This window comes from Ovis canadensis, chromosome 4, assembly GCF_042477335.2.
Source record: "Ovis canadensis isolate MfBH-ARS-UI-01 breed Bighorn chromosome 4, ARS-UI_OviCan_v2, whole genome shotgun sequence".
NCBI lineage: Eukaryota > Metazoa > Chordata > Mammalia > Artiodactyla > Bovidae > Ovis > Ovis canadensis.
This window is the reverse complement of record NC_091248.1, coordinates 107308936-107334378: the sequence shown is the minus strand read 5'-3', so window position 1 is coordinate 107334378 and position 25443 is coordinate 107308936. Positions and strand designations below refer to the sequence as shown.

At 50.1% G+C, this 25443-nt stretch overlaps 2 protein-coding genes across 2 annotated transcripts in view; one reads left to right on the top strand and one right to left on the bottom strand.

The window, feature by feature from the left end:
- The window catches only part of SND1 (staphylococcal nuclease and tudor domain containing 1), a 420634-nt gene that overhangs the window by 40405 nt on the left and 354786 nt on the right, over positions 1-25443 (bottom strand). The gene's annotated exons all lie outside the window — the stretch shown is intronic.
- Positions 20930-24874, top strand: LRRC4 (leucine rich repeat containing 4). The gene is made up of 2 exons (XM_069586935.1): positions 20930-22091; positions 22285-24874. The coding sequence occupies exon 2, from the start codon at positions 22385-22387 to the stop codon at positions 24341-24343; it is 1959 nt and encodes a 652-aa protein (XP_069443036.1). The 5' UTR covers positions 20930-22091; positions 22285-22384; the 3' UTR covers positions 24344-24874.

Genomic DNA, 25443 nt, shown 5'->3' with positions numbered 1-25443 from the left:
AGCTTTCCTATTTTAGCTTTCAGGTGAGTGGAAGCTACTGCCTTTTACATGGACCCAGAGGTGGATCTGGGGTACGAGTCTACATTAAAAATGGAGATGAAGCAGAGAAGAGTTTAGAAACGTCTCAGCAATGACGCTCTTCCTCAGCTCGGGAGGGCTGACTTGGCTCTGTTTCTTCCCAGGGCCCCTCACACCAGCAGCTCTGCCTATCTTCTTGGAACACTGGTTCTCTCTGTAATTATAGGAACTCTCCAGGGAGGGCTGGCTGGGTCACAGGTAGATGGCTGTGGGAATGCAGAAAAGGGACTTGGCAGCAGCATAGAAGGTGGATTTGCAGGCAACGTGATGAATGGAAGAGGGACTTGGGCCCAAAGACCAGGGGGAAATGGTGTGAGAGAGGACCAAAAAAAATTGAGCCAGGAACTGGAGGCTGAAATAGATTTTTGTTCAAAATCTGTTCCCATGGCATCTGAGGGGCACATGGGACTCTCCTGGAGTCCAGCTCCCTGGATGTTACATGGCCATAAGGTCCTGTTTCTGGATGGTTTGGTAGCAATGATCTCCTTGCTATGATGAAGTAACTGAACCGCTCAAGTCAGTGAATGAGAAACTTGCAGAGGCCTTTTCTCCATGCGAGGGTAGCTTACGAGGGTGTGGGGGAGTGGAAGAAGGTGAGGTGTGGGGAGTCTCATTCTCCTTTTCTCTTCAGGATCTGCTGGATCACTCTGACTCAGGCTGTCTAAACAGGATATAAAAATATCTTTTAAAAGATGGTCAGAACACAGTGGTTTGCAAAAAACCACTGTTTCCTTAGGGGGATTCAAATAGAAGAACCCTCCACATACAGAAAAGAGAAAAGAGAGAAAGTGAAAACTGGATAAACATCTCTTTCTGTTCACGCCTCTCTCTCACACGCATGTACACTAGCTCTTGATTCAGCCTTCTCATGGAGATGGGCTGGGACCAACCATGTGGTACCCGAGGCTATCTATCTGGGATAGAGGTGTCCCTAAGGTTAATCCTTCTGGATAATACAGAATGCAGTGCTCTGAGGCAAGTCTCCTATGTGTGTGTTTACCGTGGCCTCCCTGGTTTTAGTAAAGCTTTCTTTCAATAACCCTAAGACACCGGCCCAGAATCTCTTTCACCTCCACATCACCTGCAGAGAAGCACTGTTTCCCTCACTATCTCTCCCTCCCTGCGCTCCAGGGCTCTCGGGTGACTTTGCTCTCATAACTCTGCTTACTAATATCACCCCAATTTTATGGAAGAGGAAACTAAAGGTTGATGAGTTAAGTGCTTCTCTGTAAGGCCATGCAGCCAGTATGTGACAGGGCTGGAATTCAAAAGTGGGCTTCTGATTCTGAAGTCCTCATTGCCAACAATCACACCATCCTGTTGTACTAATATGGTGCCAGACGGGAAGCTCTGGTCTTCTGGTCTTTTCAGTGAGTCAAGAGAAGAGGGTGGTTGGAACCATGGTGGACCCAAGAGGCAATGGAAGGAAGAGGGGAACTGATGGGCCTTGTGTCAGGATGGCAACTGAAGAGAAACCTCTCCTCCTTGGAAGGCCTTGGAGGAACAGGGGAGCTTGGGGAAGTGAGTAGCTGTGAGAGGAAGGGCCAGGGAGGGCGATGGCTGGGAGATGAAAGGCCGGAGCAGCCAGGTCTTGTTTCCTTTATCCAGAGCGGAAAGTGAAAACCTTCTGGGGGACGAGGCACAGTGACAGATCAATCCCTGAGCCCTCCACGGTGCCGGGAAACTCAGAGCTGGAGGGGAAGGTGGAATGAAAAGCTCTGGGGCTTGAAATGATGCCGGATCTGCTGGTGATAGGGCAGCAGAGAAAAAGCAGTAAAGAGAAAAGACTGGGGAGGGCACAGACTCACAAAGAAAGGTGGAAGGACTGTGCAGTGGAAATCCCTGAAGCTGCCTGGAAGCTCTGCTTTGCAGTGTGGTTAACCTTCTCTCCAAGGTCTCTGGTGGACAGAAAGATGGAATATAAGAACCTGCGTGGAGAGCTGGAAGGACTGCAAACCAGAGTGCATCCTATCGGGCCAAGCCGGTCGGCAGAGGGGACACGCCTCAGAGTGACGAATACTGTACATGGAGGATGAAAGATCACTCATAGCAGCAGAGGTGATACACACACACTGATGTTACTTCCTCAAACAACTTCCTGTTCTTGCCCCCAAATGGCTTCCCCGGTGGCTCAGTGGTAAAGAATCTGCCTGCTGACGCAGAAGACTTGGGTTCGATTCTTGGGTTGGAAAGATCCCCTGGAGGAGGAAATGGCGATCCACTCCTACCTATATTCTTGCCTGGGAAATCCCAAGGACAGAGGAGCCTGGCACAGCACAGTTCATGGGGTTGCAAAAGAGTCAGACAAGACTTATTGACTAAACAACAACAACAACAACAACTTGCCCCCCAAACCAAAAATCGGTCCAGGAAGCTCTCTCCCCCAGCCATGTAGAGGAATAGGCCAGCCCCTGGGAGCTGTTTCAGTCAGTGACACCTTCTCGCCTTCCCTCTGTTCCTGAGGCTGTTATCAAACAGCCTGTGTGTTTCCCCAGTTCATCCCACTCTTTCCAATCAGTGCTAATTGAACCACTTAACTCAAAGACAATAACATTTGCCGTTTCAAACCATTAAGAAAAGTGTCTCGGTTGAGACGTTCTGTAGAAGGCCTACTCCAGGGATGTCAGTGCAGGCTCACACACAAACATGCCCACAAGGCACACTCAGTGTGTAAACACACACACAACTAACAGCTCCAGGAAAAAATGCTGTAAAAGCATGGTTGGCAAGTGTCAGCCTGTCCTTCACCATGGGGTTGCCTGAATTATTAAAAAAAAAAAAAATCACTGCTGGTTCTAACTCAGGGCCGGGAAACTGCAGCTGTGGCCTCATCCTGGTGCACCCAGAGCTTCTGCTGCCTGTGTTCTCTGAGGTCCAGAGACGAACAGGAAAGAAGAGAAGCGCAGCCCCTAGGTCCCACCACACTTGACAGCTAGAATCTTTTTAGTGGAGGAGATGGAAGGCGGGGGAGGGGTCTCCTCCTCATCTCCCGTCATAAAGATGTCCGCCAGCAACCCCCTCACGTTAAGGATAGGTGAATGGGGGCACAAAGGTTGACATGACATGAAAGAACATCCTCTCTTCCAGCTTCAAGACCAGCCCTGGAAGGCCCCAGGAATGAGAGAGGGCTCGGGAGAAGCAGAGCTGCAGGCAAGGGCGAGGGCCTGGAGACATGCCAGGAAGAGAGAGGACCAGAGCAACAGGGAGAAGGGGTCAAACAAGGCCCGGAGGAAAGAGGAAGGAGAGGGGGAAAGGAGGGTGGAGGAGGGGAGGGTGGGAGAGTGACCCCAGACCTGTTTCCACACCGTCAGTGGACGGAGGACAATGTGCTTTTTTAGAGGCTTAAAGACTGAATGAAAATAGGGACTTCCCTGGTGCTCCAGTGGCTAAGACGCCATGCTCCCAAAGCAGGGGGCCCAGGTTCAATCCCTGGTCAGGGAACTAGATCCCACATGCTGCAACCAGAAGTTCGAGTGCTGCAACTAAAGATTCCGCATGCCACAACCAAGACCTGGTGCAGCCGAATAAATAAGTAAACAGTTAAAAAAAAAAAAAGTGAAACAGCTCAGGGTAGGGGGTTCTCATTTCATCTCTGCCGCTAGCTGTATGACTTTATGGTAAATCACTTAACTTCACTGGAATTGTGATTTCTCCTGGGGGTGGGGGTGGGGGTGGGATTAGACTTCTGAGTTTCCTTCCAGCTCTCAAACACTCCCATTCCAACTTCTGGCTCTGCACCCTGAAGTTGCACACCCAGTTCAATCCCCTTGGTGTGTTCCTCTCCTGCTGGGACCAGGGCCAAAACTACTCTGGTGCAGGCCCTTGTCTTCTGATTTTAGGGCTCTGCTCCTCTATTTGTCTCTCTCCGAGCTCTGGGGCTCTGCCAAGAAGGGTTGTCTCTTCTGCCGCTAGATACCAAAACTGATGTCTTCCCTGCTCAAGTCCCACTGAGTAACATCAAGCCTCATCAATTCACTGGCAGTTGATGGGTCCCCAAGAACAGATGAGATGTTGTCAGAAAGGAGACAGGCAAATGCTAGTCTGACCTTTAAAAAGGGAAAAAAGCATGGAGCAAAGAAAAGGAAAGATGGTGAAGTCCATGAACCACAGGTAAGAGAGCTTAAAGTCTGTCCTGGACCAAATCCCAGAAGCAGTGGTTGAAATGCAGTTTGTGAGTTCTTAGAAAGAAGTGATTATTAAGAGATGACATGTTCATGAAAGCTAAGTCAGGCTTAACCTCATTCCCTTTGCAGGTAGGGTCACTCAGCTGTAAAATGAAGCGTCTATCATCACCCTGCCTTTTCCAAGGGACTGAATTATTTCAGGTGGGGCAGTGATAGGACACTGAATGACAATTACAAACTGAGTTAAGGAAGAAGTTCTGGTTTACTGCTAATCTGCCTTTAGCATCTCTAACAAAAACAGAGTGGACTTCAGGCTCAGAGCCTCGCAGGCAAAGAGGATTTAGCCAGAGTTCACTAACACTGATCTGCAATCTCAGTATTTATTTTTAAAATTTCCTTTCATTTACGATAAGTGATGTGCTTCCATTTAAAAAAGTTCCTTTTAAAATAGTTTCAGAAAGAACAGGGTGATTTAAGGAAAAATATGAGGAGATAACAGTACAGAGGCTATCTGGACTTGGCAATAGCACATAGATGGTATAATGGACACCTGAAGTTTGGGAGATCTGGCTGTAAACTAAATGCAGCTGGCCAACAGCAGGGCTGGAACCACTTGGTGGTACTTCGGCTGCCCGAGTCTACAGGCACCGGCTGTGGGAAGGTCTGATGGCTGCCACTCAACAGCCATTTCCCCTTCCCCCTGCTGGCAAGTCTCTGCCCTTTTTCCCTGTGATATCTGCGTGTGACTCAGGAAAACACAAACTGATCTAAGTTATTTTTTGTGCCCTGGGACTTGCTGACAGTTGAGGGAAACCTATGCACTTCTTCATAGAATAGTATTTTTGGATACATTAATTAAAACACATAGGATTACAAAGGAAATGAATTACACCGAAAGTTACTAAAATATTAAAAAAAAACTCCACCCACGTCAGGGTTTAGTCAATATATGTACTTCTTCATTAACACACCAAATAACAAGATTGAGCAATAGGTATGACATCTAAAATCTCAAGGCAGTGATGAGTCAACACCATGTTGAAATTCCTGCAACTACTGCAACATGATATAAAATTACTTGTGATTTCCATTGGTGATAAAATCATAGGTACACTAGTTTTACTGTGATTTTTGGCTTACATTCACATTCAAAGGACATGTTAACTTTGAGTTAGAGGTTAATAAAAATAAAGAGATAATTTTCTCCCATCCAAATTCATGGAGCCTTTGAGTACCTGGTCTCAGTCCATCACTGGGGCTGGGAAGCAGAGTTCTCTTTCCTGGTCCCACAGTTTAGTACTGTCGTCCAAATCTGGACAGTGAGATAGGAGAGGAAGTCAGGTGAGAGGCATGTGGGGAAGGACTTCTTTGCTTTTAAAAAGAGATGCAGAAGTAAGACACTGCTGCTTCTCCTGACTTTGGAGACTGGTGTGTGGGCATGCAATGCCTGGCGCTATGGCAACCATCTTGCAGCCAAGGAAGAACTGTGGCCAAGCTGAGGGAATGGCTCAGCAGAGAGAGGAACAGAACCAAGGTGCCTGAGGCTGACCTGGGGCCACATCTCAGTTAGATAGCCCATCCTGGAGCCACCCTACTTTGGGGCTGACCTTCTATGTGAGGTTCGTCTCCGCATCAATGGTCTATTACTTGTAGCACAAGACACTTATAGCCTAAAGTGACCTATGCGCCTTCCCCATAGTTAATGCGTCTTCTTTAATCTCCATGATGAAACTAGCATTCCCTAGCGTTTCTGAGTCATGGGAGTTGCTCTCTGTCCCAAACCAATCTCTGCCATTTCTCCCCCCAGTCTCTCAGGGTCCTCAATGTACAACTGAAGAGTTGCCATCTAATGAGAACTGACAAGGTGGAGGCCACAGGAAGGGCTGATGCCAGGAGAGCTCTTGGTAAAGGGTGCCACCCAGAGCATCGGCTCAGAGCTCTATTTCGGTGCAACAACTTGGGTGGGGCAGAGGAGGAGTCAGGGTGAGGAAAAGTCAGTCTAAAGAGGAGGGCACAAGTGGGGTAGGAAAGCCAAGATATGAAGAGAACACCTAGGTTTCCAGATTCTGGTTCTGTTCAAATATCAGGACTGACACCACACCAGTTCTCTACATGAGATCCCTTTTCTTTTTTCCCTTCCCTCCCCATCACATCTCTGCCTCTAGCTTCCAATCTATCAAGGTACACATTCCTCAACACACAGCCACAAATCTGATAGAAAGCTTGCAGAAGATATCAGACAGACTGTATAATCTCTGCTAATCCTGTAATCAGAAGCTAAACCTAGGACACAAGTGGATTTGAAAGTAAGGCTTTTAGAAACTCAAATGGCATTAGCAGGCCACAGAGACCAATGCATGCAGTGACTGAGTGAGGCCCATCAACCCAGAAGCAGGTTCGTCCCTTCTACTCCATGTGAGCCCTGGGGAAAAAGAAAGGACTGAAGGGGAATGGGCTGTTATCCCTGAGGACGACAGCAAGGCCATCCCAAGTCTCTTGTCGCAGGCTCTCTGAAATGGTAAGTCTGGGAGTAGGAGTGAGAGGAAGAATAAAAGGCGGGGGAGGTTAGGAGCAAGGGAAGATCAGCCCATTCCTTATTCTGCTGCCGCTGCTGCTAAGTCGCTTCTGTTGTGTACGACTCTGTGCGACCCCATAGACGGCAGCCCACCAGGCTCCCCCATCCCTGCAATTCTCCAGGCAAGAACACTGGAGTGGGGTGCCATTGCCTTCTCCATTCCTTATTCTAAACCCCCGTTTATTATCTTCTTTGGGAGAAAAACAACGGATTCCAGCAAAGCGAGAACAGGGAAGGCGTATAGGAAGAAGCACATTGTACACGCACAGGGCCCGTGCAGAATATTCCTTGGTAACCAGCTTTCAAGTCACTGGTTTCAGAGTCTCTGCTCACACCTGACCTGCTCTAGGGGACAAAGGTCTCTGAAACAGTCAGGGCTACATTTGTCCACAAAGCTCGTCTCATCGGGAGCCTGCCTGTCCCTTGGTGGATGGGGCCTGAGCAAATCTTTCTGTGTTACCCATCAGGGCCACATAGCTCCTTGATGGCGCTGTGTGGAGAAGTGATTAACACACCAACCACAAGTGCCACAGGCCCCAGGGAGGCGGAGGGGCCCTGGAGACAGGAGGTGGCTTGGGAAAAACTTCCCTTCAGCCGAATGGAAATACTTCACTGGTTTTCTTGTCCACGAATCCCCATGTGACAGCACTGAGTCTGTGGGTGGGTCGCTGTGCGGGGCCATGTCCCTCTTCCTTTTGGGGACCAAACGTTCCTCAGGAGAAGCTGAGTTGGGGCCAGTGCAGGAGACCCTATTCTGTTAGCTTTGGTCCCTGACACAGCCCCTCTCAGGCTCACAGCCCTTCCTAGAGGTTTCTGAAAGAAAAAGATTTAAAAAGTTGTCTGGTTACGCTGTCATATTTAATCGGCACCCTTCAGAAGAGCTGCAAAGTTTAGTGTAAGTACAATGTTTACAACAAGTACGATTATTTCAGCAGACTAATATGGGGAAACCATGTGTTTTGACATATTTGTCCAGGTGACCATCAGGCCCTTGATCAGTATCTTAAAAACAAGACAAAAGGGTTTCTAACCCTGGCAAAGGTGGAACCGGGATGAGAAACCCAGGGACACTGAAATACAGGGAGACAGGCACAGCTCTGAGATGGACCGAATGATGGGCCAAAGGTCAGCCATCCTTTCGGCTTCTCTCACAAAGAGAGGACAGAGCAGCCTAACAGAGATATATATATGTCAGACCCCTCCCAAAGATGAGAAACCCCCAACCCTCTGTGTGCCAGGACCACTGTCCTCCAGGCACCCATGTGAGTCTTAAGAAAAATCCCTCAACACCTACTGAAGTCTTCTCCTTCCTAGAAAACAGTATTTAACAAGAATGGTCTTATTGACTGAAGCAAGCGAGTGAAGGTTACGTGTTTAGAAAACTCATTAATAACAAACACCATCCTTAAAGAGACAGACTCAGACAGAGAGAGGAGCTGGCAGGAAGCCCATCCCTTAAGCTGCCCTGAACATGGGGCAAGCTTGCAGATGGTGGTGCTGAAGGCCAGAGGCTGGCTTGGCCTCCAATCAGAGCAGGAGTTCATCTTCGTCTCAATTTGATGAAGATAGCTCCCAGAGGTACAAAGCAGAGGGTCTCATTTCTGTCCTTTTATAGACAGTGGGAGCAAATGATTGCTTTAATTGGTTAGGAAATCAGAAGGCTCAAGCCAACAGAGGGTTCTACTCTTTGTTGGGCAGGGCCCCACTAGAGTAGAGTGTTGGACACAGGCCCCATCTTCTTCTTGGAGGTTTCCACTAGAGGGGAGAATCAGAATGCCCCCGACTTGTTGGTTGGTTAGTCTTTTCATATTCATCTCTCTCTCCTTCACTTACTGGCTCGTGTGTACACATGGCCTTGAATGGGTCCCATGGACTGGCATTGGGAGGCAGACTGTCAGATGCCAGGACAGGAAGGATGGAGATGAAGCTGCTCTGTGTGCCTGGGACCCCAAGATGGTCTCCCCTTGGGGAGCGATCCCCAAGGGCTCAGAGCCAGCTCCGCAGCACCACCGAGCCACCAGGCCAGAAAGGCCAGTTTTTGGGGGCGGGGGAAGCAGGGAGAGAGGGTGTCCAGCCCAGAGACCGCTCACTTACACAAAGAATCCTTTCAGAGTTACTGGCTGGCAGGGCTCCTCTCAGACTTTTTTTTTTTAAGGGCTTGTGCACTGAATACAAATCAAGCAGCTTCACTGGGCTGTCACACAAACTGGCCCCAGACCCCAAGACAGTGACACAGAATGGGGGCTCCTCTAGCCGAGTGGCCAGCATTCAGGCATCATAGTAGGAGGAGCCCAGATCCCCAGCTGGTGGTCCCACAGAAGTGGGGCCTCAGCACCTCTTATCAGAAGCAGAGCCATTTCAGTCTGGTGTCCTTCAGAAAAACAGTTTCAAGTAGACCAACACGACAGGTTCCCAAGAGCATGCTGCTTAGCATTCCTGGCTGGTAGCAAGGAAAAACTGAAAAGACCGGGATACTCAGCCGAGGGGCGGGGGTGGGGGGTGGGTAGCGTTCTGGGGTAAAGGAGAATGAGGTAGTCCCGTTATCCCTGTGTAAAAACAAACAAATCTACCTCTCCGCTGTGGCCAAATTCAGAACTGCGTGTGAGAGGGGCTAGACGTGAAACACACACACACAGAGTACGGCTAGGATGGACAGATGAAGCAACCAACAAACGGGGGAATTCTAATTCTTCCCTCTACATCTGCTAGAGGAGCTGAAGGGCCTAGCTTCCCTTACTTCACATTCACTCACCCCTAGTTCCTCTAGACAGAAAGGTGATTTCCACTGGAAGCATGTGCAGACAGAACTGTATCTAAAGCCACAGATTAAGAGCTGGCTGGGGGCTGGGGAGATCTCACTCCTGAACAGGCTCGTGCAATGAGAAAGGAAGGCGGCCTCTAGGAACCTGGGTGTCAGCCAACCCACCCATCGGTCGTTCCATGACTCATGGGGAAGCCAGTGGTGTGGGCTCCAGGTGAGGCTTCTAAGGGTAAGAGCCTGGCCTTTGGCTGAAGGAGGGGGTAGGCTGAGGACGGTCACAACAGCCACTGAGAGACAAAATTCAAGCCCGCATTTTCATTCTCATTCGAGATCCTCCAAGTCTCCCTCAGAAACTCCTTAGATGAGACAAATGAACCCACCTCGCCAGGCCAGTACAGAATGATGAGCTGAGGCCATACCAGGCGCAAGGAAGAGAACCCAAGCTATGGCTGAAGCGGACAGCATAGAACTGGAACAATTAATGAGCTGCGTGAGGCAGCCTGACGGCCAAAGATGCTGATCCACAAAGAAAGTAAACAGCAGATCAAGACGCCTGGCAGAGAGAAGGCAGTGCCAGCTTGGCACTACTCTGTGAACTGGGGGGATCAGAACGGCTGGGAGGCCACGAAACACCTACACGACACAGTGGAAAAGGACAACAAGTTGCAAGCCAAACTGAACAGATTAAAACCACAGAAAACGTTCCAAATTGAGTGTTTCTTAAATTCGGTCAGAAATGTTCGAGGGTAGGTATAGAAAGTGTGTTCCCATCTCGTTCACTCTCCCTAAACTCTGAGGTACCCTCTGAAGCAGGGAGCTGCTCCACAAAGGGCCCCAGAATATTCCTCAGAGAACAGACCTAAGCGATGTGACTGTTTTCTAAACAAATTCTGTGACACACCCATGGTCAAGGAAAATGGAGTCACAACATGAGGAGAATCATCTTTCCTCAAGGCAAACGGGACAGAAAGTCAACAGCAAAGCTGGAGAAGGACCCAGGTGGCCAAGCTCCCAGTCAGACTCTCCACACAGCTGTCCGCTCCCCTCTCTACCCTCCCCTAGTGTTTTAAATTAAGAGTCTGTGGATGGAATTATTTTTTCTTTAGCCATGCAAAATCCAGGGATGGACAGCTCATAGATATAAGAACCCTGGGCAGAACCTCTGGGCTCCTCTCATGGCCCAGCCGGGTGCCCACCGACTGCACTGTAGCTCAGGCGCTCAGTGGGATATTTATAGCTGCCTTTAAATTTACCCGACTCTCCATAAAGCGAGGTAATGGGGCGCCCTTTACTGCTGCTCGTGGTGATTGTCCTAACATTCTTTAATTAGCAAAAAGCGTTGGCACAGCCACTTCAAAGTATTTGATCTTACGGTCCTGGTGTTCCCTATTTCAGGCTCAACAGCCCTCACTCCCTTTGGAGAAAATGTACTTTAGCAAATTTGAAAATGACAGGCACATGTGTCCATGAGCACAGAGAAGCATATTTGTGTACCTACACTCACACTTCTGCTCACGCTTCACAAACCCACAACTGCCAGGAGCCCATGAGCCTCGATGATACTTCCATAAAACTCCTGCTCATCAATCTGTCATCAAGGGGATCTGAATTTTAAAAACTGAGGACTGGTGAAACCTTAAGGTCATCAAGATCTTCCTTTAACTTCTATTAAAAAAAAAAAAACAAAACTGGTTGTCTCACACCTATCTTTTCAAAGATTTATGGAGTAGGGTTAGGGTTCTTGATACACCATTAGGGAGGCCTGAACTCCTATTCACTTGGGCCAAAAAATAGTACTCTTCCTTCTGAAATAATTAATTTCCCACTACGATTGAGGTGTTGGGCACAAGATGGGGAAGGTCTCTGCTTTTATGGGATGTGCAAGTAAATAAGATAATTTCAGATAATGGTATATCAAATAAGAGAGTAAAATCCAGGGATGTGACTATGATTGATGGGGCTACTAAAGTAGTCTAAAGACAGGGTAGTCATGGAAAGTCTCAAGAGACCTGCTCAAGAAGAAGCTGACCACCTGAAGATGTGGGGGAACATTCCACACAGAACAGTTATATTTGTGTGTAACTGCAGGCATGGGTTCTTGGTTAAGGATCCAATTTGTGCTGGAGATCCTTGAAAAGCCATTTGCTCATAACTCTCACTCCTAAAGGAGAGAACCAGCTCAGAATATTCCAAAACAAAGAAGAGCAGCTCAGCTGAAGGGTAGGGGTCGACCAGAAAGATGATAAAACACGAGAGCACAGGAACAGCCAGGGCACATAGCTGAGGGCCTGTGGTCCACGGGGCACCGTTTGTGCATGTTTGTGTCACATGTGCGTCTTTTTTTTCTCCTGGCCCACGTGACATGCAGTTCCCTGACCAGGATTGAGTCCAAGGCCCCTGCATGGGGAGTGAGGAGTCTTCACCACTGGACCGCTAGGGAAGTCCCTTGGTGGTTATTTGAGTTATGAGGGGGAAGAACACTGGAGCATTCCAGGCAAATCAGCAACATAACCTGATACAGCGTCATGAAGATTGTTGAGGTGGCTGCACAGAATAGACTTTGAGGGAAAGAGGGAAAAATCTATGTCTTGAATACTTTAACTTCTAGTTTTGAGTAAATATTCTGTGATAGAAGATGTTAACATAAGAGGAGGCTGGGTGAAGACCACAACCTATAATCTGAGTATGTTTAACCTGTCTCTAAGTCTAAAATTATTGCAAAACTAACTGTTAAAAACAGTGAAAAACACCTGATATCTTAAATGAAGAACTGAAAGGCCTAAATTAGGGGTAATACCAAAAGCAGAGAGGAAAAAATGAAAGGAAAAAAAAAGGATTCTCTCAGAACTGACTTTGGTTAAAAATATTTCCCTTGTATACTAGTTTCCTTATTTTTAATACTACTGCTACTACTAGTATTACTATTAGCTTAAGACTGATGGATTTTCCTTACTTGCTGCTGGTTAGATAATACCACAAAATAAGTACAGTTGTCAATCCCAATATACACACGCAGAATCTGAAGTTTAAAGAAGTGACTCACATACACAGCATATACAAAGTAGACAAATGGAACCATGATTTGAACCCAGGTTTCTCTGATTCCAGAATCCTTTTATAACCTCCACACAGTATAATACCCAGTAGTAGGTATGCATGCATGAAAGTGAAAGTGAAGTCACTCAGTCGTGTCTGACTCTTTGTGACCCCATGGACTGTAGCCTACCAGGCTTCTCCGACCATCGGATTTATTCATTCACTCTCTCTCTCCCTCTTTCATTTAACATATTTTCTAGGACTCAGCTGGGGGAAATGAAGTGTTTGGGCTTTCACCAACCAAAACATGAAGAAACTGAATAAATGTATAAAACCACTGTGTATTTGTGTATAACTGCAGGCATGGACTCCTGGTTAAGGATCCAATTTGTGCTGGAGATACTTGAAAAGCCATTTACTCATAACTCTCACTCCCACATCTGCATTTACATCTGCTAGGCTCTGATCTTTAGGCTTTTCTTAAATCTCCAGTGAGTGTGAAACTCAACATTTCTGTGACTTAGCTTTGCCATTTTGTAGCAGCGCCAAGTAGTACTTCTAATACTACTGGTAAATGCTTAGATGTTCTAAGATCTTTGGGATAAAAACCAATAGGCCATATAAAGAGTGAGAAAAGTATCACAAAGAGGAATCGAGGCAGATTTTGTGAGTTTCTCTGGTCTACCTGCCCCCTTCCCTTGGTCCACGTGATGATTCCTGTTGCACTGACTCAGGGAACCTGCTCACTTTCCAAGGGGAAGACCCAGTGACCACATCACCCATACTTGGCTGCTCTCCTTTCCCCCTCACAAGCACAAGAACACAGAGGACACATGCTGGTGATTAAGACATACCCTCCCCCTTCTCTTCCTAAGTGGCACACATCACATTATCACAGTGGTTTAAAATTTGAATGCTGAATAGATTTGAGATTGAAACCAGACTCTTGTCACTGCAGTCAGCTGAATGGACCCCAGACAGATAATGCCCATGCCCCAAACCCCAAACCTGTAAATGCTACCCGATATGAAAGAAGGGTCTTTGCAGATGAAATTAAGTGAAGGGTCTTTGCAGATGTGATTAAGTTCGACACCATCCTTGCTTGTCCAGGTGGGCCCTAAATTCAACAGCAAGTGTCCCTATATGTCAGAGGAGGCAGACAGGGGAGGAGAAGTCAACATGACCAAGGGGATGGCCGTGATACAGCCACAAATCAAGGAACAGGACGGTCACTGGGGCTGGAACAGACAAAACGCCAAGCACAGATTCCCCTCTAGGCCCATTGGAGGGAGGCTGGCCCTTTCAGATTTTGCACTTTTAGCCTCCAGAACTGTGAGAGAATAAATTTCTGATTTTCTAAACCACCAAATATGTGGTAATCTGTTATGTCAGCTTTAAAGTCACTTACTAGCAATAAAGTTACTTACTAGTTCTGTGATTCTGAGAAAGCTTCCTAAATTCATCTGCAAAATGGGGAATCTAGGTACCTCCATTGCAGAGCTGTTGTGATGATCAACATGGGAACCAACCAATGCTCCGGGCAATGTTGCCGTCAACATCACTGTTGTCATTGCCACACGAAGGCAATTAAAGGGAAGGATAAACCACAGGGCTTATAACAGGCTAGTGCACCTGAAGAGTACATTTCCAAGGCTTTTGGCTGGTCCTCTCCAGGCTGTCTGGCCACACTGATGATGGCGCTCAGAATGGGCACAAACTGTGTATTCCACAGAGGCAGTCATGAGGGCATTGGGAGGTTTCTCCCTCCCTCAGACCTGGCAGCCCAAAAAGAAACGGGAAGTCCTAGCAAACTAGCCTCAAAGAAGAGGAAGAGGCCTTGCCATGCTCTAGCTCTTTGCCATTCTTATGAAGCATCTTGTCTTCTCTAAGGCTTTCTGCAAATTGCTCTGGATGGGACCTGCCAGAAGAAGCTTTCTTGTCCATTTTCTTCCAACATCCTTCTTTACAGTTCTTGGTGGAAAGGGACAGTGGATTTTGAGGGCACTGGGAAGAGTGGGTAATTCTAGAACAGTTGTGTCACCTTGAAGCATCAGGCTCAAGGAATAAAACCCATTCCATTTTTATGGGTAGTAATGGCATGGCCATGGGCTCACTACAGGGTCACAGGCAAGAAAAACAATCTTGCTTTTTTGTAATGGTGACTTTATCCATTAAACAGAAACTTCATGACCCACTGATTCTTGAGGGATATCTGTGCAGGTGGGTGGAAGTGAGAGAAAGATGCAAACACACACACATACACACGTTTGTTGCCTTAGGTAGAAGGTGACTGTTTCCTTACAGACCATTTCTTACGTCTTGTCACTAATTCACCAGTCAACTGGTGTCTTTCCCTTTGTGAAGGTCAACTTCCATATTTTTCTTTCCTCCTGTTTTCCAAATTTTTCCTTTTCCTTCTGTGGGGCTTTTTCTTTTCTTAGTTAAAATGGCAGCATAAAATGTATAAAAATAGACAAGATGCTTGAGTAGGGTTTGGCAGCCTGACAGTATTGCAAACAGGAGCCAGAGTTGCAGGGAGTACACATGTGATCTTCCTGTCACGGATGGACCTACCTTAAGGGGCCCAAAAGCCTCCTGGAGGCAAGATAGTACCCTGCTCACTCCTGGCAAACCCTGCGAGGCATGGACATCTAGTGGCAACTGAGGATAATGCCTCAGGGATGCAGGTCAGGCTGGGGAGTGGTCTACTGTGGGCTTTACCGGAGCTCAATTATCCTGGGGGGCTTCCCAGGGGGCTTAGTGGTGAAGAATCTGCCCCTGCTGATGCAAAAGATGCACTGAACCCTGCCTGGGTGGGGAAGATGCCCTGGAGAAGCAAATGACAACCCACTCCAGTGTTCTTGCTGGGGAAATTCTATGGACAGAGGAGCCTAGCAGGCTGCAGGCCATGGGGTGGCAGAGTCAGTCACGCCTGAGCAACTGAGCATGCGTGCAAGTATCCTGGGTCCCCTAAGAGCCACTCCCCTGGATGACCGTTTCCTTCACTTCTTATTAGGGGTCCAAAGTCACTCAGAATGGCTGTGGAAGACCATGGTTAGCCTCACCCAACAAAGTATAATGAAGCACCTGCATACAGAAGCACAGAAGACAGACATCTGGAAGTGTCCTCAAGCCCCAGGTTTAAATGCCAATTAGCCACACACTGCCATCTTGGCTGAAGGGCTGAGCTCAGAATTGACACAGACTCTGATATTAATTAGTTGTGTGGCTCTAGCTAAGTCACTATGCCTCTCTGAACTCCATTAATAACATCTGTTAAATGAGAGGTTAAGTCCAGATGATCTCCAAGATCCTTTTTAGCTTTAACACTCAGTGACCTATGAGTCTTTTTAGTAGCTGGGAAAATACAGTCTGCTCTGCTTTGGATCTCTGCTTTGGCACTGTGGATCTCTTAGATTCAACGGAAAGAATCATCTGCTTCTCAACTTCGTGGTGCATATCCAAGACTTGGCTACAATCCCAAAGGATCAACCTTCTTCACAAAGCTTCGTATCTGGGGAAGGCTGGGAATCATGGACTAGGAGAGCTGGAAGGAATTTTCTAGTCCATTCTTTTAATTCTAGTAATGAAGAAACTAAGGTTTAGACCTGTGTTAAGATTTGTCACATGTCTAATCAGTGGCAGAAAGGGGGACTAGAACTCAGGTGTCCTGCTCTCCGTGCAGGTTCCCAGCTGCTGACACAGCCTGGCCTGATCACTGGCTGGCTTCTCCAGCTCTATCACAGCAGTCTCTCTGTGGGAAACCACCAGTGAAAACACTCTCAGCAGAGGAGTTCTTCCTTCTCTCGTCTCCAAGTGTAAGTCGTCCTCTTCTTATTCGCTGATGGCATTGCTCCAAATCAAGGAAGCACTCAGAATCAGGGACTGCGAGGAGCAACAGGCAGATGCTAGATGGTGCTCGAGTGACAGGATCGGAGGTTCCAGTGTCACTTTCTGTTCAAAGGGGCTGTGTATGCTGCCACGGCCCCACAGCCTCCCTGGTCCAGTGGACAGTTTCCAAGGTGCTCCCTTAGCCTCGCTGGCCTATCTAGAACTCCGTAGGCTGCATGAAGCTTGGGCAGACTCATCAATATCACTCACAAATATTTACCAGGAGACTGCCTCATTACTAAGTATTGGTTTGATCCTACCCTTCCATCCACCTCCACAACATTTGCTGGGCCTGGCGCTGAACACATGGGGCCTGAATTTGCCCAGATCAGCCAGGCAGCCTCTTCTTTCCTCGAGGGGGAGGGGCAGCCGTATTCCAGTGGACCATCCAGACCCAGGGCTAGGGTCTCCTCTGGAACTCTATCAGCTCAGAGCCAGCTGTGGCAAAGAGAGGAACTTCTCAATAGTAGATTTCCGATTCTCCTCCATGGATCCCTGACAGGCTAGATTCACAGCTCTGAGTAAGACGGGAGTGCCCGGCTTGAGGGCTTCCAAGGTGGCACTAGTGGTAAAGATCCTGCCGCTAACGCAGGAGATGCAGGTTTGCTCTCTGGATCGGGAAGATCCCCTGGAAGAGGGCATGGTAACCGACTCCAGTTTTCTTGCCTGGAGAATCCTATAGACAGAGGAGCCTGGCAGGCTACAGTCCATAGTGTTGCACAGAGTCGGACACGACTGAAGTGACTTACCATTTACGCATGCACGTTCTGCTTGAAGCTGATGATGTGCAAATGGGGCTTAGTTAAGAAAGCAAACAGGGCCACTAACAACCCAGATGGAACTAATCTCCATTTCTTTCTTTGATCATTAGGCTGGTGCAAAAGTAACTGCGGTTTTGCATTATTGAATTTTGCTGTTATTGGAATATATTCTTAAATAAATGTATGTTATACATCATTTTAATGTGCATTTCTCGCTTTTTCTTTTTTTGCAAATGACTTACTACTTGCTGTTTATTTTATATTTATTTTAGACTAGGGAAATGATGTTAGACAAAAAGCAAATTCAAGCCATTTTCTTGTTCGAGTTCAAAATGGGTCATAAAGCAGCGGAGACAACTCACAACATCAACAATGCAACTGGCCCAGGAACTGCTAGTTAATGTACAGTGCAGTGGTGGTTCAAGATGTTTTGCAAGGGCAATAAGAGCCTTGAAGATGAGTGCAGTGGCCAGCCATCGGAAAAGGATGACCAACTGAGAGGATCACTGAAGCTGATCCTCTTACAACTACATAAGAAGTCGCCAAAGTACTCAACATTTGACCATTCTACAGTCGGCAGAATACAGAATGGTTCAAATGCATTTGAAGTGAATTGGAAAGATGGAAAAGCTCTGTAAATGGCTGCCTCACCAGCTGACCACAAATCAAAACAATCACGGGTTTGAAGTGGCATCTTCTCTTATTGTATGCAATAACACAAACCATTTCTCAGATTGTGATGTATGACGAAAAGTGGATTTTATGCGACAACTGGTGACGATCAGCTCAGTGGTTGAACTGAGAAGTGCTCCAAAGCACTTCCCAAAGCCAAACTTGCATCAGAGAAAAGTCATGGTTACTGTTTGGTGGTCTGCTGCCAGTCTGATCCACTACAGCTTTCTGAATCCTGGTGAAACCATTGCACATCCGAAAAATATGCCCAGCAAACGGATGAGATGCACCGAAAACTACAATGCCTGCAGTGGGTATTGGTCAATAGAAAGGGTTCAGTTCTCCATGACAATACCCAACCTCATGTAGCACAACCAATGCTTCAAAAGTTGAATGAACTGGACTATGAAGTTTTGCCTTATCCACCATATTCACCTGACCTCTCGCCAATCAACAACCACTTCTTTAGGCATCCTGACAACTTTTTGCAGGGAAAATGCTTCCACAACCAGCAGGAGGCAGAAAATGCTTTCCAAGAGTTCATCGTATCCCAAATCATGGATTTTTACTCTACAGGTATAAACAAACTTATTTCTTGTTGGCAAAAATTTGATTGTAATGATTCTGATTTTGATTAATAAATATGTATTTGAGCCTAGTTGTAATGATGTAAAATTCAAGTCAGAAAGCACAATTATTTTTTCACCAACCTAACAGTAATTCTTACGACTGAAACGAGTTAAATAAAGGATCTACTTTATCAGCCCCTCCTCTCTCTCCCTTCCTCCTACACACATCTCATACACCCTTCACTGAAGTTTTGTTTTCCTTTTATCTTCTGGGTGTGCTGCACAGTATATGGGATTAGTTCCCAGCCCAGGGATGGAACCAGGACCCCCTGCATTGGCAGCTTGGAGTCTTAACCACTGGACTGCCAAGGAAGTCCCTCACTGAAGTTTTTTACGCATTGTTCCCCCACCTTGCCTCTGCCATGAACTCTATGCAGAGTGAACATACTGAACATTTTTCTAACAGTGATGAAAACACCAAGCTCAGGATTTGAAGACTGGATTGAGATGCTGGCTCTGTTGCTTTCTGAGTGTATGACCTTGAGTATGTTATTTGCCTGCCTGAGCTCAGTACCTCCACCCACAAAATGGAGACAACTATGGTAACTGTGTCACCGGGTAAAGGAAGATTAAACAAGAACAGATCCATCCATCTAGCCAGCAGACAAACATCCCAGTAAATGACTCTTGAAGGAGATGAATGAAACCTGAGTTCTTATTGACTGGGAGAAAACTCTGGAGAATCACTTCTACTACCCAAGTTCTAGACATCTGAGCTCTGCCAGGGTTCAACGACTGGCTCCCCACTTACTATGTGATTTTAGGTCACATATTAACTATTAACGTCATTATTATTTGACTGCAAATGCATAATAAAATGTTGGTAAACAATGGGGAACCCAACTTGCCAACAATGGAACTGCTTTCACTCCATTCAAGGACTTCAAAAATTCCCTGGCATATTTAAGGATGTTTCAGGTTACTGGGCAGCAGAGAATGCTGAGATAAGGGTGTGGCACAACCCAGAGAGCTGAGAGATCCAGGACCTCCTCTTCTTAAGCAATAGCTCACATGGAGGTGGTAGAAAAGTAAGCTTGCTAAGGCAGAGGGGGGCGGGGCACAAGGAAAGGAGCCTAGGGGTAAGCATCACTAAACCAATGCCATATTCTACCAGCTGGCTTTCCAGGGCTGAGCCACAGATGGCCCCACCCCCACTAGGCAGAGAAAGGGCCAGTCGTTTTCTCCAGTGGGAAAAGGCCGACCAAGTTCTGCTCCCTCTCCTACACTGGTCCATCCAATGCCCCGGAGTCTCCTCTCACCAGAAGTAGGGGCAGGTTGCTACGCAGTTCTTCCCAGGCAGTTCAGGCAACAAATAAGAGCTGGTTAAGCTCCTGGGGCAGAGGGTTTAAGACCCACTCAGTCCAAACTCTGGGCACGGGGAGGGGAAAGGGAGCGGGCTGCAAAGAGTGAGAAGCCAGGGTTCCGCTGCATGAATGAACAACGGGTTGTGCCGTGGTGGCTGGGAGTTCACCTCGATCCTTCCCGTTGGTGGTTGTGGTGTCCCAGGTTGTCATTCCACTAGCTCCCCGCACTTGGTCTTTCCTTCCACTGTTTGCCTCCCCCACAACCCTCATTAAGAAAACGATCATTTAAAGCCCCAGTTAAAGCCGAGGTGAGGAAATGTGCGAGGTGGGGGGGGGGGGGGGGAGCGGCCGCGGAACAGGACGAATCGGCATCTGTGCAGCAGCGCCCTGGCCGCCCCCGCGTCCCCCCCCGCCCCCCCCCCCCAGTGCAGCTCGGAACTCCGAGCGTGCAGCCCGGGCCGGTCGCCCCGTCAGCAGGCGACGGGGGTGAGGATGACGCGGTCGGGGCAGGAGGCACGCCAACAGCAGTAGCCCCGCCGTGGGCCGCCGCGCCTCCAGCTCCCAGGGCCCTGAGCCCACCGCGCCCAGAGCCCCAGGGTGGGGGCGGGGGCCCCCGCGCGGTCCCTCCGCAGCAGCCCCGCGCCGCTCCAGCCTATCAGAGGCCACCCGGCGGCTCCCTCCGATCGGACCAAAATAGCTGCGAACGCCTGCGACTTGCGCGCGGCCCCTCACTTGACGCTCACTCCGGCTCCCTCGCCCGGCCCGCTCCCCGCGTCTAGAGGGGGCGGGGAGGAAACGGCCGGGGCGGGGGGCGGGGGGGGGGCGGTGGGGGAGAAAGGAAGGAAGGAGGAAGGCAGGGAGGGAGGGAGGAAGGGAGGAAGGAAGGAAGGAGGGAGGAAGTCGGACGGAGGCGCGGAGCTCGGGGCTGCGCGGCGCGGGCCGGCGCGGCGCGGCGCTGGAAGGCGCCGGCGTTAACCCCTCGAGGGCAGGCAGCGGAGGGGGAGCGGTGTTAATACATAAGAGCACTGCATCACGCTAATCTTCTCCCCAGAACAGTATGCGTCAGCAGTACATTCACGTTCTGACTGAAGGACAAAAGGATGAGAGAGCAGTCCGCGTGGCTGCTGCCTGCAACACCGCGAGCCCGGCGCGAGGAGGAGACGGTGGGCGCCGCGCGCAGGGGCCCCGCTGCTGCTGCCGCCGCCGCCGCCGCTAGCGAGCGGGGACCATGTTCCCGGGCTCCGGAGCGTTCCCCGCAGCCGCGACCCCCGCTGCTCACGCCGCCGCCAGCGCCGGGGCCGCTGCAGCAGCAGCAGCAGTCCGCGGGCAGCGCAGCCGCTGAAGGCGCCGGGGGCCGGAGCCCCGAACTCGCTCTCTCCGCACAAAGCCAGAGCCGGCGGTGCGCTGGGGGCCTGGCTGCGGCGGGCGATTCCGCGCCCCCGGACTCCCCGAAAGGGCCTGCGGTTCGGGGCGACACGGCCGCCGCCGCCGCCGCTGCGCTCCTCCGGCCGGCGGACCAGGTCCCGGCGCTGCCTCTACGCCGCTGCCCCTCGGGGGGCTGGACGGATTACTGCTCTTTGCACCAGCAGCCGGCGGACTGGGAAACTCAGACCAGTTTGGGGCTTTTTAACCCTTAAGAGAAGAAGCGAGGAGAGAAGGGGGTGTGTGTCGAAGAGGGAGGGGGCGAAGGAGCGGCGGACACCTCCTCTTAACTCTCGCAGCACCGCGAGCGAACGACTGCATCAGCTGCCTCGGGCCGGGAGCGGCCGACACCAGGAGAGGGGGCAGCGCGGCGGCGGCTGCGAGCGCGGCCTGGGAGGCTGCGGGGCGCCCCCTCACTCCCCGCCTGGTAGCAACCCCGGAGCGGGCGGGGGGCACCGGAGGCACACTCCGGCGATGAAGCGGCATCCCCCTCGGCTGGTGCGAGCCGGGGCCAGGGTCCAAGGACAAAGCCGGGAAGCGCTGGCGGCGCCCCGCCTCGGGCGGAGGGGGGGGCATGCACCTGCATAGCCCGCCGGGCCTCGGCTCTCCCGGCGCGCCTCAACTCCGCGGCTCCGCTCGCCGGCTCCGGATTTACTAGAAGCCATTTTGTCTCCCCCCACTCCTCCCCTCCCCTCCCCTCCCCTCTGACCTCCCCGCCCCCTCGACTTCCCCCCTTTTGTTAATTAAAACTAAGAAGTGAGAATGGGAACGAGGTGGCCAGCTCCGGCGGAGAACGCTTAAGGACACCACGCCAGTTCTTCCCTTCCTTCCTTCCGAGGTAGGTGACAGCGAATGATGGGGTGGGGATGGTCGCCTCGGGGGGAGAGCAAGTCCCAGCTTTCCGAGGGTTGGCCTGGGGCGGGGGGCGCTGGTAGACGAGGGGCCACTCTTTAGTTTTGGCATGATTTTTTTTTCTTCCCGGCCGATCTGCTCCGACTCTCTAATCGCCCCCTCCCCACCTCCTTCTCCAGATGGAAAGAGGAGCTCCTAGCTCACTTAAGCCGGGGTAGGGCTGGTTCTCCTTTCCGAGCCAAAATCCCAGGCGATGGTGAATTATGAACGTGCCACACCATGAAGCTCTTGTGGCAGGTAACTGTGCATCACACCTGGAATGCCGTCCTGCTCCCCGTCGTCTACCTCACGGCGCAAGTGTGGATTCTGTGTGCAGCCATCGCTGCTGCTGCCTCCGCCGGGCCCCAGAACTGCCCATCCGTCTGCTCGTGCAGTAATCAGTTCAGCAAGGTGGTGTGCACCCGCCGGGGCCTCTCCGAGGTCCCTCAGGGGATTCCTTCCAACACCCGGTACCTCAACCTCATGGAGAACAATATCCAGATGATTCAGGCTGACACCTTCCGCCACCTCCACCACCTGGAGGTCTTGCAGCTGGGCAGGAACTCCATCCGGCAGATAGAGGTGGGGGCCTTCAATGGCCTGGCCAGCCTCAACACCCTGGAGCTGTTCGACAACTGGCTGACGGTCATCCCCAGCGGGGCCTTCGAATACCTGTCCAAGCTGCGGGAGCTCTGGCTGCGCAACAACCCCATAGAGAGCATCCCCTCTTATGCCTTCAACCGGGTGCCCTCCCTCATGCGCCTGGACCTGGGGGAGCTCAAGAAGCTGGAGTACATCTCCGAGGGGGCCTTTGAGGGACTGTTCAACCTCAAGTACCTGAACTTGGGCATGTGCAACATCAAGGACATGCCCAACCTCACCCCGCTCGTGGGGCTGGAGGAGCTGGAGATGTCGGGGAACCACTTCCCGGAGATCAGGCCTGGCTCCTTCCATGGCCTCGGCTCCCTCAAGAAGCTATGGGTCATGAACTCACAGGTCAGCCTGATTGAGCGCAATGCTTTTGATGGGCTGGCCTCGCTGGTGGAACTCAACCTGGCCCATAATAACCTCTCTTCTTTGCCCCATGACCTCTTCACCCCCCTGAGGTATCTGGTGGAGTTGCACCTACACCACAACCCTTGGAACTGTGATTGTGACATTCTCTGGCTAGCCTGGTGGCTTCGGGAGTACATACCCACCAATTCCACCTGCTGCGGCCGCTGCCACGCTCCCTTGCACATGCGAGGCCGCTACCTGGTGGAGGTGGACCAGGCCTCCTTCCAGTGCTCCGCCCCCTTCATCATGGATGCCCCTCGGGACCTCAATATCTCGGAAGGTCGGATGGCGGAACTTAAGTGTCGGACTCCCCCCATGTCCTCTGTGAAGTGGTTGCTGCCCAATGGGACAGTGCTCAGCCACGCCTCCCGCCACCCACGGATCTCCGTCCTAAACGACGGCACCTTGAACTTTTCCCACGTGCTGCTCTCAGACACAGGGGTATACACGTGCATGGTGACCAACGTGGCAGGCAACTCCAACGCCTCGGCCTACCTCAACGTGAGCACGGCCGAGCTCAACACCTCCAACTACAGCTTCTTCACCACGGTCACGGTGGAGACCACCGAGATCTCGCCCGAGGACACAACGCGCAAGTACAAGCCTGTTCCTACGACGTCCACTGGTTACCAGCCGGCCTATACCACCTCTACCACGGTGCTCATCCAGACCACCCGTGTGCCCAAGCAGGTGGCAGTGACCGCGACGGACACCAACGACAAGATGCAGACCAGCCTGGATGAAGTCATGAAGACCACCAAGATCATCATCGGCTGCTTTGTGGCAGTGACCCTGCTCGCTGCTGCCATGTTGATTGTCTTCTATAAACTTCGCAAGCGGCACCAGCAGAGGAGTACAGTCACAGCCGCCCGGACAGTTGAGATTATCCAGGTGGACGACGACATCCCAGCGGCGGCACCTGCAGCAGCAACAGCAGCTCCGGCCGGTGTATCAGGTGAGGGGGCAGTCGTGCTGCCCACAATTCATGACCATATTAACTACAACACCTACAAACCAGCACACGGGGCCCACTGGACAGAAAACAGCCTGGGGAACTCTCTCCACCCCGCGGTCACCACTATCTCTGAACCTTATATCATTCAGACCCATACCAAGGACAAGGTACAGGAAACTCAGATATGACTCCCCCCGCCCCCCAAAAAACTTATACAAATGCAATAGAATGCACACACACACAAAGACAGCAACTTTTGTACAGAGTGGGGAGAGACTTTTTCTTGTATATGCTTATATATTAAATCTATGGGCTGGTAAAAGAAACAGATTATATTAAAATTTAAAAAAGAAAACTCAAAACAAAACTATTTTCTAACTTGTAAGTTCTATTTAAAGGGGGTAGGGGAGGGTTATCTTGGGAATGTTGTGGGGTAGAAGTCACAAGTCAACTTGCTATGTGGCCAGAAGGGATTTCTGGTATACGGTTAAAACTGCTAAGATAAAACCAACTTAAAACACCAACAAACATCCCTAAAGAGTTAGGGTGTGGGCTGCTGAGGGGTGGGGTGGGGGTAGATGGAATTTGTCATTTTTTTTTTAGAAGATGCTTCATAGGACCCAGGACTACCCATTTCTATAGACATCTTTCTTAGGCTGAGAGCTGTCTTTGCAGATTTACCTTATTTAAACAAAAAAAATTCCAAAAAAAAAAAAAAAGCACTAAGAATTTGTACTGTGCTTAGAATGTTGAGAGGCAATAAATTTTTCTTCTGAGGCCAAGGGGAAGACAGATCTGTAACACGGTGTTTTAAACAGGAAAATCACCGAAATCCAAATGAAACCCTCAAGGGACTGAGGGTGTGCACCCCTGTGCACAGGTCTTCTTGGTTTGTGCACTGGGACACCGCATGCCCCGCCTGACGGGAGTGTGGAGGGAAGGAGCAGAGAAGGAAGGGAGCTGGCGTAGCTCGCAGTCAAATGCTTTCACATTGTCAGATTCCTGCAGTTGGGCTTAACCCACTCTGTGCAAGGCATGTGTCTATTCAGGGCTTTCCAGGTGAAGGAGGTGGCTCCTGAAGGGGCCTGGGGTCCCAGAGAGGGATGGGAGCAGAGAGCAACAGAGAAAAGGTATTCACAGGAGGCCATACATCAGCATAGTGCCACGTCCACCTGTTGTTCCCAGTATCTGACAAATGATTGTCGACAATGATGGCATTTGATGATTTTCTTTTATAAAGGGTTTGTTTGTTTTAAGGTGGAGAAAGGGAGGAGAGGCTGGGAGTGGA